This window comes from Peromyscus californicus, unplaced genomic scaffold (genome assembly GCF_007827085.1).
Source record: "Peromyscus californicus insignis strain IS unplaced genomic scaffold, ASM782708v3 Scaffold_11__1_contigs__length_118956290, whole genome shotgun sequence".
NCBI classification, from domain to species: Eukaryota; Metazoa; Chordata; class Mammalia; order Rodentia; family Cricetidae; genus Peromyscus; species Peromyscus californicus.
The window spans coordinates 51570405-51585114 of record NW_026294402.1 but is presented as its reverse complement, the minus strand read 5'-3'; the positions used below and the strand labels follow the sequence as shown (position 1 = coordinate 51585114).

The window sequence follows — 14710 nt, the reverse complement described above, 5'->3', positions numbered from 1 at the left end:
AAAATAGCCATAGTGGCACATATCTGTGATCTTAGCACTCAGAAGGCTGAGTCAGGATTTTCACGATTTCTCAGAAAGTAAAAATTTAAAAAATTTTAAAGTTCAAACAAATTAGAGCAGGGGAGATGCCTCAATGGATGAAGATACTAGCTAGCCTAGAAAATCTGACCACCTCCATTTGATCCCTGGAACCTAGATAAAATGCTGGCGTGCATCTGTAATCCCAACACTTATGGGAGAGATGAGTGGTAGAGAAAGGATAACGGTCCGGAAGCCACACAGTCATCTCGCCTGGAATATACAGCATGGCAGACAAAGAGAAACAACCTACCTCATCACGGTGCAAGGTGAGAATTATCCTCTTGACTTCGATCTGTGCACCATGGCAAGCAAGTACCCATGTACATACATGTACTAAATTATTTTCTAAAAAAATTTTAAAAGCCACCAAATTTTTTTTAATTTCAATACTAATAAAAATAACACTATTCATAATAGCAGTCTGGTGAAAACTACTGAATCCTTTTCTCTCAGGGGTTTTACTGAATATTCAGGAGACATCATTGGTTGTAACCAGAATCTGAGACATGAGCAAACGAAGACTCCAAAAGCCTAGGGCATCCTCTAGTCACTCAACTACCAACTGGGTGGGCCCAGGAGCTTGCATCTAGGAACTAGTGCACAACTTTGAATTGAGGAATTTACAGGGCAAAATTACAGCATGTTTGAACAAATAACAGTTTTGAATTACCTCTTCAAGGCTTTTTATTGTTAATGCTTGTTTCCTGTATATTTTGCAAACCCTTAGTATTTCTGTAATCTCTCTAATTCAGCATATCTTTGATTTCAAATTTTAGAGATTCTATCTTAATCTGCTACCATTTTTTCTTTTTCTTCTTCTTCAGACAAATGTCTCACGTAGCCCGGGCTGGGCTCCTACTACCAGTATAGCCAAAATTGGCCTTGAACTCCTAATCAACTTGCCTCTACTTCTCCAGTACTGAGATCACAGTTGAGTTCCACAACATCCAACAGTTGAGGTTTGGTTAAAGTAAAAACATCAAGAAAAATGTGCTGGCATATCCCTAGCCTAGAAAATCTGACCACCTCCATTTGATCCCTGGAACCTAGATAAAATGCTGGTGTGCATCTGTAATCCCAACACTCATGTTGGGATTACATGTTGGGAAACAGATCCCTAGAAACTTCTAATGTAAAAGTGGGGCCTTTGATATACAGCATAGCAAATTAACATTATGGTATTTCAATTCTTTTCTTCTGTCAGTACCTATTTTCAAGTAGTTGTTGAGAGTGAATGTGTTAATATCTATAGAGTACTCTGAACAGGACCTAGAATATGGTGGGTTTCCACTGAATGTTGTTTGTTGTTATTGTTATTTACAACACCCTAATATTTGCATGTTGCAGGCCATAGCTGCTCCAATGGGGCAGCGTGTCACTGGCTAATGGGTACAAAACACGTGATAAGAAGAGTGTCCCTATAAGGCCAATGCTTCTTATTCCACTCCAAGAGAAAGACTAGCAGGACAGAGTTGGTGGGGTTTCTCTGGAAGCATGGCCCCTTTGGTACTGTGCAGATCTGAGGATAGAGAAGAGATCCCCATCTGGGAGAATGTCACCAATTCTGTGATCTTTCAAGTCCACTACAAGGCAATGAGCTCAAGGTCAATTTACCTAAGCTGGGTGAGGCAGTAGATGCCGTATAATCCCAGCCCTTGGGTGTCTAAGGTAGCAGAATTGGCCTGAGTTCAAAAACAGCCTATGTGGTAAGATCCTGTCTCAAACAAACAAACAAACAAAACACACAAACAAAACAAAACCATGAACTGTCCTAGAGTTTTCAAACCAATTATACTCTAAGAGGAACAGAACAACAACAAAAAATCCTAACAGTCTCTAAAGACAAGCACCACTCCAGATCTGATGTCAAGAGACAGTTTGGGTTACAGTTTTAGACCAAATCATTGTATTCCTCTGGACCTCACCTTTCTCATTTATACATTACATTATTATATCATTATACACGTTTCGCCTTTATCATTAGGTGAAAAACACCTGATGAGGTAGCACATGTCTGTAATCCCAACACTAGAGAAATGGAAGAAGGATGTGTAGGAAGGACAGAGGATACTCACTAGAACTGTGACGTTTCAGTGAAGTAACATAAGGGACAAAACACTTAGCACTAAGATGGCCATACAACAAGGATTCAGTTTGTCCAAAGCTAAGACCCTAGCCACAGACATGGCAGGTGCCTCTCAGAACTGAGTCTCATTGGAAGCTTTGGATCCCTCCTTGCCACCCCATCTGTCCAGAACCAGCTCCTGGACTCCCTCCTCACCTTCCCAACCACAGACTGCTAAATTGATGAAGCTAAAAGGGTTTAATCATGTTGGTATATTTATATGTAAATACAAAACTGTACCACTATAAGATATTGAATATGAACATTACAATTATTTACTGAATCTGATTCAGTCCATTGATGTTAAATACAAAATGAAATGATTGTAAAAAATAAGAATATACACATTCAAAGATCTTATTACAGTATAAAATTATTGGGTCTGACCAGCTGCCAACCTCATCATCTGGAGTAGGGAAAGGTTTAGGGGTTCAGTGGGGTTTTGTAGGAACACTGAGTGTTGAGAACTCTTGATTCCATTCCTGGTGAATCAGACTGGGAAAAGACAGGAACAAGTTGGATGGGCAGGGAACCAGTGATTACAGGAACTACCTCATCCAGCCAAGGGGAGTATGCTTTATAAAGACAAAGAACCCATCCAGTTTGAGGTCTAGGATCTGGCAGGCTAGCAGGCAGGGAGAGCTGGGCATCTCAGTAGACAAGGAAGAGTTGCATAAAGGAAGGGGTCTCCAACAAAAGAAAAAGGGCCCCAGTTTGTCTTCCCAGGAAGGGAATTTCATAGTAGGTTCCTCTCATTCACTCCAGGATTCTCCTTCTTTCTTTTAAGACTTCGTACCGATTAGTTTTGGCTCTGGCAGCTCTGTAAATTCATCTCTAGCCTTGGACCCCCCAATGCTGGGGTAATAAGACAGAGTCTGGAATCACAGTGGAGGTCTGTTCCCCAAATCAACAAAGTAAACAGAATTTGTTAGATGAAGGACAACCCATGCGAAACTGAACCAGTGTTACCATAAGTCAGTATTTTTGACTCCCACAAGCATAGAGTCCAGAGGGAAAGGTACCAGTAAGGGAGTGGGCCTGTGGCCTCGGAAAAGTATGTGTTGTCTTCTCTCACTGTCTGACGACATGAGCATGATCCCCAACCCCAGCTAGTCCAGACTGGTCAGCAGGGTCCAAGAAGCAAGGAATGCTCAACTGCAACATGAAGCCCCAGGAACTTCTACAAAGAGTATCTGTGTGTATATGTATTTATAGAATATGACCATATTATCACATACAGTATATATTATATACACACATACATATGGATCCATACACGTAAGTACACGCGCACACACACAGAATGACAGAAAAGACTGGAATACACGCCCTATGTATAAACGTGCTTGGCACTCGGGACATTCTCTAGAATATGTAACTTGGTCAAGCTCTCTGGGCAGGAAGGTGAATGCTCACCAAACCTCCCTGTCAAATCCTAGCAGAGGGAAGGAAGAGACTTCTAGAAGAAGAATGGCATTGGGAGATAGGGGTTCCTTCCCCACTTACCTCAGGGACCCTGGCAAAAATCAACAGCCACAATTTGGTTTTAATAAGGCACAGTTCAATAGCAGGTGCTAGGAATTAAGAACACATTGCTGCTGGCCCTTTCTAGTGGCAACTGCACCACATGATCTAGCCAAAGGGAAAGGCTGCCTTGCGTGCACATGTGCGCTGGGAGACACAAGAAAGAGGTTGATCCATGGCTTCAGCGTAACTGATGGCAACCTAGAGGCTCAGCGGTGTCCAGGGTAGTTTAAGGAAGGCTGGCCAGCAGGTGGAAACTCGTGGAACAGTTATTGACCCTCCATGGCCAACAGGCTGTGACCCGAGGGAACCATGCCTTCCTTCTCTGCAAACTCCAGAATGGCCTTGTAGCAAAAGTAGTACTGCTCAGGGGTCTGGATACTGAAGGCCCTCTGTGTCCTCATGCGGGACACTGTCTGGAACACATTAAGGGTGCCCAGCTCCTCCAGCTGTGCCAGGCAGATGTCCAGTGAGCAGAAGGTACCTGAAGAAGAAAGGAAATAGTCACATGACTGTTCCTCCTTCATATTCTTCCTTTTACCAAATCACCTTGCAAGACTGGATGGATGAATTCAAAGGCAAAGGATCTGATAGCAAGAGGACTTAGGCCTCAAAGTATCGCAGGCTGTGCTAAAGGCCAGAGAAATGACAGAGTCCCCTGTTTCTCAGAACATACATGGGTAACAAGATGAGGAAGTAGGTAAGTAATGCAGAGGAACTTCCAGCTTCAATACCATCAGAGCAACCACACTTCCACAGCAGTTTCCAGAGCTTGTCTACCACAAATTGGTCCTGATTCTTCTCCCAAAGGGACCTCTGAACTCACAGAGCCAGCAGCTCATACAGCACACATCCCATCAAGCCAAAGCTATTAATCAGCTCCATAATGAAGAACACAGAAGCCACGTAAGATGGTACAAGCTTATAATCCCATGATTTGGGAGGTTAAGGCAAAAGGATTGCTGTGAATTCCAGGTCAGATCAGACTTCATAGTAAGACTGGCCTCAAAAAGGAAAAAAAAAAAAAAAAAAAAAACCACAAGAAAGGGGAGGGAAAGAAAAGATCAGCACAGGGAGAAGAGGCTCCCAGGAGAGGGCCAGCTAATCTCTCTGGGGATCACAATCATGGTGCTAACAGAGTTGACACGGTCAGAAAGAAGACCATGATGATGGAATGTATAAAACAATTCCAAGAACTTGGTTTGTTAATTATATATTTTGACAAGTAGTATCCCTAGCACAAAGAATACAAAAGGACATTAAAGAGTGATTATCATAGCAGTTTGCCACCAAGGGACTGACTGAGTTCCCCTCCTCTCCACCCCTCCGGCACCAGTGTAGGAGGTACAGTACCTGTCCTGCCGATGCCCGCACTGCAGTGTACCACGATGGGTGGCTCAGGGCACGGCCCTTTGGACCGTGCCCCCAGGCTGCCGACAGCCAGGCTCTGCTGCCTTCTGACCACTCTCAGAAAGTCAATGAGAGAAGCTGCGGAGGAAGGGACACCATAATCCGGCCAGCTCAGGAACTGGAAGTGGGTCACCTGGCGTTTCTGCCGCTCCTTACATTAAAAAAAGAAAAGAAAAAAGAAAGAAAGAAAGAAAGAAGCAAAAGTTAATGCCGTCATTCCCATCTACTCTGACTACCCTGGGTTTTTGCAGGTTCTTAACACCTTAGCATTTGGATCACAAAGGCTGTCTTCTGCTCTCATCACAATTGCTTCTCTACCTCAAACCTGGAGGAAGGGCTAAATGTTTTGGGAAGACAGATCACTATATTGTAGGACCCATATTTCTTGTTTATTTTTGTAGTTAAAAAAAAAAAAAAGTTTTGTTTTGGTTTTTTTAGCCAGAGAAGTGGTCTTCCCCAGGATAGTGCATACCAACTAGTTGTCCAGTGCCCAAAAGTCAGTTCTACAAACATAATACAAGCAGTTATATGGACTCAACAGGTTATATTTAGGAATATAATATGTATACAAATATATATATGCATGCAATAACACATACACGAATATGTATATGCATGCAATAACAATTAGTGGAAAAAGCTATGCATTTGAAGAACAAGGAAGGTTTATAGAGGGAAGAAAGGAAAGGGAGAAATGTTGTAATTAAATTGTAATATCAAAAAAAAAAAATTGCTAGGCATGGTGGAACACACCTTGAAATCCCAAAATGCAGTAGGCAGAGACAGGCAGACAGATTTCTATGACTTTGAGCCCAGCCTGGTCTATCTATATAGTGAGCTCCAGGCCAGCCAAGGCTACAGTGAGAGACATTGTCTCAAAATAGAACAATAACATATTCATCTACTTATTGACTTAGTCCATTTGTGTGTGCATTTACATCTATGTGTCTGGGTGTATGTACATGTGTGCATATGTACACATGCAAGCGGGAGGAAGACATCAGGTGTCCTCCTCTAACACATTCTGTCTGTTCTTTGAGTCTCTCTCTAAACCTGGAGTTCATGTAGCCAAAGCTAGCCTATAAGCCAGAAAGCCCAGGAATCCTCTTGCCTCTACCTCCATCAGAGTTGTTGATAAGCATGCATGGGACTCCCAGCTGATGCATAGGTGCCATGATCTGACTCTCCATCTCATGATAGAGTAGCAAGGACTCTAACAGCTAAGCCATCATCTCTTTAGCCCCTTACTGTAGTATTCTGAGACAAGATCCATATTATGCAGTCCGGGCTGTTTTCAAACTTGTAATCTTGGCTCAGCCTCCTGCATGATAGGATAATAAGCATGGCTTAAGACCCAGATTCCCAATGTTGAAAGTTTTATTTCTCTTTAATGCCACTCTTGTATTGAGACAATGACTATATAAGTTCTGAGTTGAATATCTATTTTTGGAAGGGGTGTGTGTGTGTGTGTGTGTGTGTGTGTGTGTGTGTGTGTGTGTGTGTGTCTATGTAGCATTTGCTTGGAACTTACTATGTAGATCAGGCTGGCCTTGAACTCGTAGAGATACACCTGCCTCTGTCTCTGGAGTGCTGGGATTAAAGGCATGCACCACATAACTGGCTTTTTTTAATTGAGTATCTTTAATTTGTTTATAGAAAAAGCAAAAAGCAGTTTATAACCTCAATAAAATCCTGCCTATTCTCTCTAGAAATTTTCTTTTTCTGTTTTTGTTTTGTTGAGACAGGAACTCAATATGTAGTCCTGGATGGCCTGGAACTCCTACATAGGCCAGGCTGACATTGAACTCACAGATATCCACCTGCCTTTTCTTGCTGAGTGCTAAGATTAAAAGTATGCATCACCATGCTCAATGAGAGTCTCTTTTTTAAAGGAGCTTCCCTAGTTTAAAAACACGGAGAAAATGGAAAGCTTCGTTTACCTCTGTGTTGTGAATTTCTAGAGTCGTTTTCTTATAATGGTTCATGTTCTCCACTCCTAGATTAGTCACCGTGAGGAAGCCAAATCGGATCCGAGAGTCTTTCTCTAAAGGCCAATACTGGCCACATTTTCTCCTGCCGCCTTCCTCAAAGCTGAAGACAAACAGAGTAAATTAAGCCTTCACTCGTCACCAGCAATGAGCTTCTTCCCACCACAAACTGCTGAGCTCCTGGGCGGCAATGTCATCCGCACTGCTCCCAAAGTCTACTACTGATACTCTGCAAAAACAGAAGGGAAACTCCCCATTCTAAGCAGATGTTAAAACAGCTAAAGTTCCTCCACATGTCCAATTGGCAGACATGCATGGTGCATTGACTATATCTTCTCACTTAACTGAGATAAATACAGCAGCAGAAGCATAGTAAGGACCAGACCTAAGCCACTGCTCAGTTTCTTCTCCACTAAGGGCGCTTGGTGAGTCAGGACAGGGAAAAACAACTCATGGATATGACTAAGAGGTCCATAGACTTCATCTCACCATTTCTCCATGGCCGCAGAATACTCTGAGGTGGTACTTCTCTTAACTACAGATGGCAGTTAACAGTGCCCTGAGGAAGGAAACTGAGCAAACATTTTGTCTTCCTTCCTTCCTTCCTACCTTCCTTTCAATATTTGAGACAGAGTTTCGTTGTGTAGCCCTGGCCATCCTGGAACTCACTCTATAGACCAGGCTGGCCTTAAATGCAGAGATTCGCCTGCCTAGGCCTCCCAATTGCTGGGATTAAAGGCATGCACCACCACTGCCCGGCCATCATCTTTTCATTCTTCCTCATCTGAAATAGGTTATAATTAATGATGAAACTAATAAAAAATGAAATTCCTTAAATTTGGCAGAATTGCCAAATTTCAAAAACAACCCTTCATTCAGAACTTCCTGCCTCATGTTTCAACTCTCTTTTCTCTGTTCCCTTACAGGTAGATATGAAGAGGAAAGCAGTCAAAGAAAGCAGAATATGAAAAGCAAAGCTACCTGGTAATTCAGCAGCCAGGAAGACATCTTTCCTCTTGAGACAAGAGCCAGCTTAAAGGTGAGCTGCTTCTGCTTCACAGCACTTCCGTTAGGGAAGTCAGCCAGGAGCCAGGCTTTAATTAGCACTGGGTCCCTAGAACTAGGATTAAGTATCTAAAGGCTAGCCCTTTCTCCACTGTGCCCTAGCATGTTAACTAGAGATGCCATGGCTTTCCTAGTCACTCAAGCATACGGTCAGGGTAGAGGCAGGGAGTCTATGGAAAAAAGACGACTAACTCACCGGGTAGTCATTACAATCACCAAAACTTTTTGCTCCCAAACCATGAGCCAGAAGTCACGATAGGTATTCTCCAAAGGGCCTGGAATGAAAGGAGAAGACAGAGAACAGGTGCTTCAGAAACACGCCTGTCTTTCTTCCAAATAGGAACTCTAAAGCACAGATGTGAGCCCCCTGCCTTTCTTTCTTCTGTTGTTACTGTTTTTCTGATAGGGACTCTCATAGACTCAGACTCACTATGTACTCCAGCATGACCCTGAACTCCTGTTCCTCAGGTCTCTACCTCCCAAGGGCTGCAGTTACAAGTATTCATATGAGCCACAACAAATTCCCTGTTCTTGTTTCTGCTTATTCAGAGGTCCTCAAACCAACCATAACATGTCTATATGAGTGAGTATTAGAAACACAGAATGATAGGGCTGGAGAGGTGGCTCAGCAGTTGAAAACATACTGCTTTTGCAGAGGACCGAAATTCAATTCCCAGCACCTATATGAGGTGTCTCACAGTCTGCAACTCCATCTCCAAGGGATCCAACACCCTCTTCTGACATCCACAGGAACTTGCACTCACATGCACATACCCACATACAAACATGCATATACATGATTAAAAATAAAATAAATCAGGGCTAGAGAACCAGTGGTTAAGACCACTTTTGGGGGTGCTGGAGAGATGGTATAGTGGTTAAGAGCACATGCTGTTCTTCCAGAGGTCCAGAGGACCTGGGTTCAATTCCCAGCACCCACATGGCAGTTTACAACTGTCTGTAACTCCAAGATCTGACACCCTCACACAAACATACATGCAGGCAAAACACCAATGCACATAAAATAAAAATAAATAAATTTAAAAATAAATAAATGTAATTTAAAAAAAAAGACCAGTTTTTGATCTTGCAAAGGAACTGGGTTGAATTCCAAGCAACCATGGGGCAGCTAAAAGTATTCCTAACACTAGTTCAGAAGGATCTGATGCCCTCTTCTGGTCTCTGTGGGCACTGCATGCACGTGGTGCTAGACATACAAGCACGCAAAATACGTATACACATAAAATCTATTTTATTTATTTATTTGTTTGTTTGTTTGTTTGTTTGTTTGTTTATTTATTTATTTATGTTTTTCGAGACAGGGTTTCTCTGTGTAGCTTTGTGCCTTTCCTGGAACTCACGTTGTAGCCCAGGCTGGCCTCGAACTCACAGAGATCTGCTTGCTTCTGCCTCCCGAATGCTTTGATTAAAGGCGTGTGCCATCACCACCACCACCCGGCATAAAAATAGAATTTTAAAGATAAATAAAATGAAAATTCACGAAAAATAAAAGGGAACGGAATGTTCATGTTATAAGGATGTCTAAGTGAGCTCCGTGCAGGAAGCATTGTTAGCGACCCCCAGAGCCTCAGCAAGCACATCTATAGTGAGAGTGTCACTGTGCCGTCTGTTTCTACCTCATAACACATGAACTACTAAACCACTGTCTCAAATCCCTTCTGACTGGGACCTAGTCTTCAAAACTCATGTGATCCTTCAACTTGCTTAAGTACTTACCTGCTGTGGGATGTTCTGTATGGCAAATGTGTTGCTGATTAGTCATTAAATAAAACACTGATTGGCCATTGGCTAGGCAGGAAGTGTAGGCGGGACAAGGAGGAGAATAAAGCTGGGAAGTGGAAGGCTGAGTGGGAGAGACACTGCCAGCCGCCACGATGAGAAACAGCATGTGAAGATGCCGGTAAGCCACGAGCCATGTGGCAAGGTATAGATTTATGGAAATGGATTAATTTAAGCTGTAAGAACAGTTAGCAAGAAGCCTGCCACGGCCATACAGTTTGAAACCAATATAAGTCTCTGTGTTTACTTGGTCGGGTTTGAGAGGCTGTGGGACTGGCAGGTGAGAGAGATTTGTTCTGACTGTGGGCCAGGCAGGAAAACTCTAACTACACTTACCCTTCCTCCTTCCCTTTTCCTTTTTTGAGACAAGGTCTTACTGTATAGCTCAGACAGGCCTCGAACTTGGGATCCTTCTGCCTCAGCTGCCAGTATGCAGACATTAGGCACATGCCACCATGCCCAGCTTTCTTTCTCAATTTTCTTATCTCTAATAAGGCTTCTAGTATTCTTTGTTAAAACTATTATCACCCCTATTGTTTCTGTTAGTAAGTGGGGGAGGGGAAGCAGGTGTGCCACGGTGCACATGTGGATGTCAGAGGACCCTAATGCAGAGAACTTGTACTTGAAGTCTGTTTTCTCCTCCCACCTTATAGGGGTAAAGGAGATTTGATTCAGGTCACCAGTCCTGTACCACAAGCACCTTTACTGTCTGAGCTATTTCACTCACCCCAATACCGGTACTCATTTATTCTTCTCAACAGTTGCAGTCAACTTTAACACACCCATTCCCATATTTCCAGAAGGTGTCAAGTGAATTCTGGTAATTTTTTTGCTTTTATCTTTTAATGCCTGCCGTCTCCCCTGCTCCTTATACTAAGTTTCACTGACATGAGGGCTTTATCATTTTTTTCTAAGTTACTGATACCATTCTAATGTATTTTTTCAGAATATCTCTTTCCCCTTACAGTTTAATACTAAAAAATAGCTTCATCGTAATATAGCACTGTATCTCTCTGAGTCTATTCCTTTGTACTGTCTCCCTCACCTATAATACCATTTTATTTTTATCCATTTTTTAAGATTTATTACATTTTTATGTATGTCTATGTGTGTGCTTCTCTGTAGGAGTTCATTCCAAATGTGTGTGGGTACCTGCAGAGGTCAGAAGAGGGTGTCAGAGTCCCTAGACCTAGCGTTACAGGCAGTTATGAGCCTCCCCATATAGTTACTGGGAACTGAACTCTGCTCCTCTGGGAGAGCAGCAAATGCTGAACCATCTTTCCAGCCCCTCTATCTATTTTTAAGTGCTGAATCTTCCTCCAGGCTCTTTTTGACCAGGACACTCAAGGGAATTCCTCTCCCCTAAACTCTGGATGACAAGGCTGGTTCTAAATACTTTAACCATTTAAATTATAGCATCTTACATCAGACATTTAAGAAAATCCCCATTTCAGTAAATAGGGTATGAAGGGCAAATGCCATTTGTGAAATTGTCCTTTTCTACTTAGAACCTGCACAATGATAAGTACTCTTCAACAACTTCTCAAAATGATTCTTTAGGACTTCCCAGTGTTTTCCCTCTCCATTTTCAGAGAAGCAGGGTAATATCAAGGATAATCTGGAAAGGAAAGACCAATGGTTCCACTATTTCTGCGAAAGTCTTTTTGTAAGCAGTAACATTTCGTGTGTGAAAGATTGAAAGAGTGTACATGTGTTCAAATACCCACTCATGTATGCTCACTGACTCCACTGCTGTCCACACTGGTTTGGGTTTAGTGGTATTGTTGTTTTGAGACAGATTCTCTCATTGGGACCTGCCGATTAGGTTAGGGTGGATAGCCCAAGCCCCAGAGATCCTCCTATCTCTGCCTTCCTAGTGCTGGGGTAACAAATGCCTGACAATAGCACCCACATGGTGGCTCACCCCCATCCGTCCCTCCAGTTCCAGGGGACCTGATGCTGTCTTCTGGAAGCCAAGATCACAGCATGCATGCATTTACATGCATGCAGGCAAAACACTCATACATAGCTGGGCAGTGGTGGCACACGACTTTAACCTCAGCACTCCTGAGGCAGAGCCAGGTGGGTCTCTGTGAGTTCGAGGCCAGCCTGGTCTACAGAGCAAGATCCAGGACAGGCACCAAAAGTACACAGAAAAACCCTGTCTCAATAATCAAAAAAAACCAAAACTAAACAAAACAAAACTAAATTCATACATGTACAACAAGAATAAAATAAATCTTTAAAAACAAAAACAGAGAAAAGAGGTGAGAGGAGTGCCAGCCTATTCTACAAAGCCAGACTCGATCTCAACAAAGGCAGATAGACAGATAGACAGACAGACAGATAGATAGATAGATAGACAGACAGACAGAGAGATGGATAAAAGGGTATTATTTCAGAGCTGGAGAGATAGCTCAGTGGATCTGTTCCTTCAGAGGATCCAGCTTCGGTTCCTGGCACCCACATAGTAGCTCACAACCGCTCCAATTCCAGAGGATCTGATGCCCTTTTCTGACTTCTGTAGACAAGGCATGTATGTGTTACACAGACATAAATTCAGGCAAAATACATTTATATAATAAAAATAAGAAGGAAAAGAATTTTGAATGATCAGGACAGAGAGGAAGCAGTATAGCTTAGTGACAGAGCTTATGCTTAGCATGCCCAGAGCTCTGGGTTCAATTACCAGATGTAAAAGTAAGAAGAGAGATCCTAATATGAAGAACTTACCTTTTTCTTCTAAATCTTTCTCTTGTGCCTTTAAGGAAGCTAAGTCTCTCTACCTACCTACTTTGGATTTTTTATCTGGTTTATCAGATATTCTGACTGCTAAGCTGTCCCATTTCTAACAATAGTTTTGGGTTTAGGAGGTCTTTTGTGACAAAGTCTCACTATGTGGCACAGGCCAGTCATGAACTTATGATTCTACTGCCTCTATCTCCAGCTAGTATCATCCTTACTTAGGCATTGCTAATGGTCTGAATATAAAAAATAAAGTATATGAGAGTGCATGTGGGTCAGTGGTAGAACACTTGCTTGTCCTATGTAAGGCCCGGGGTTTGATCTCCAGAACTGGGGGTGGGGTGGGGTGGGGATCTAATATATGTGAGAGGTACTAGCAGCATTTGGATAAGACTGGAGTTTAGAGCTGCAGAAATGTGTTTTTATTGCCTTCTTCATGTCCATATTATAGTAATGCATATCTGTTGTGATATATTTAGAAAATGAAGATAAAACTCATTAATTAACTCCTAGATAAGTGATAATGTTAACATTTTGCAGCATCTCCAAGACTCTTTCTATGAAAACTTATAGATACAGGCAAATAAAACAGTTAACAAAATAAGCCTTCCTCACCCCACCGCAACCCTGCCCCTGGGATAGTAAATCAACTCTGGAGACTGGAGAGAGAGTTCAGTAGTTAGGAGTGCTGGCTGATCTTCCACAGGACCTGAGTTTCAGTCCCAGCATGACCATGGCGGTTCACAATCATCTCTAACTACCATTTCAGGGGTCCAATACCTCATCTGCCTTCCACTGGCACCAGACATGCAAATGTCATACAGAAATACCTATTAAGCATACAACCAACCATACACGTAAAATAAAATCTAAAATAAACCCCCTCCTCCGAGATAGGGTTTCTCTGTGTAACAGCTCTGGCTATACTGAAACTCACTCTGAAGACCAGGCTAGCCTTAAACACAGAGATTCACCTGCCTCTGCCTCCTGAGTGCTAGGATTAAAGGTGTGTGCCACCACCATATGGCATAAAACTGTACAACTTTTATAACTGTATTTATTGGGTATGTGAATTTTAAGTATGCCGTAATTTAATGAATATAGGCTTTTTTGTTTTGTCTTTTTTTTTTAATTAATTTATTTTTTTACGTACGAGGGCTCTGTCTGCATGTACACATGTATGCCAGAAGAGGGCACCAGATCCTATTTTAGATGGTAGTGAGCCACCATGTGGTTGCTGGGAATTGAACTTGGGACCTCTGGAAGAGCAGCCAGTGCTCTTAACTACTAAACCATCTCACCAGCCCTGCAAAGAAAAAATTCTAATATTATATAAAATGTTAGTCCAAGCTGGACCTGCCCGTAATCCCAGTACTTGGAAGGAGGAGGCAGCAACATTAGGAATTCAAAGTCATTCTCAACTATATAGGGAGTTCCAGGCCAGCCTAGGTTACATAAGACCCCTTTTACAACCACAAAATTAAAATTAAAAAAAAAAAAAAAAAAAAGATGTTAGTGAAGCTGGGTATGGTGGCTCATGCCTATAATTTCCAGGAGGAGATTGTAATTAGGACTTGGGTGATTGGGGCAGGAGAATCACTGTGAGTTATAGAGCAGCCTGAGCACTATCTCAAAACAAACAACAATTGCCAAGGAGTTAGCAACTGCTTAGTTGGTAATGTGCTTCCTGTGTGAGGGTCTGAGCTGATTCCTAGTACCCACCATCTCTGCAGCCCATGCCTCTGCTAGAGTCACAGATGTGGAACACCACAATCAGCAAGTTCCAAACCCACAAGGGCTTCACAGTAAACCCTGACTGCAAAAGACAAAGAAAGGGGCCGGGGAAATGGCTCATTGGGTAAAAGTTCTTGCCACACAAGCATGAAGACTTCAAATCCAATCCCAGGAACTCACATAAAAAAGACAGGCATGGATGTACATGCTTGTAACTCCAGCACTGGGAGGGAAAGGA

General features: G+C 42.5%; 1 protein-coding gene across 2 annotated transcripts in view; it reads right to left on the bottom strand.

Moving 5' to 3' along the window:
* Nucleotides 1-2389: 2389 nt before the first annotated feature.
* The window catches only part of Ptpn9 (protein tyrosine phosphatase non-receptor type 9), a 95124-nt gene continuing 82803 nt past the window's right edge, over nucleotides 2390-14710 (bottom strand). For both annotated transcript variants that reach the window (XM_052761359.1, XM_052761367.1), the window contains 4 exons: nucleotides 8390-8468; nucleotides 7081-7231; nucleotides 5084-5291; nucleotides 2390-4214 (listed from right to left, as the gene is read on the bottom strand). In XM_052761359.1, the coding sequence (XP_052617319.1) occupies nucleotides 4000-4214; nucleotides 5084-5291; nucleotides 7081-7231; nucleotides 8390-8468 (653 nt within the window). In that variant the 3' untranslated portion in view covers nucleotides 2390-3999. The remainder of the gene's footprint in view (nucleotides 4215-5083; nucleotides 5292-7080; nucleotides 7232-8389; nucleotides 8469-14710) is intronic.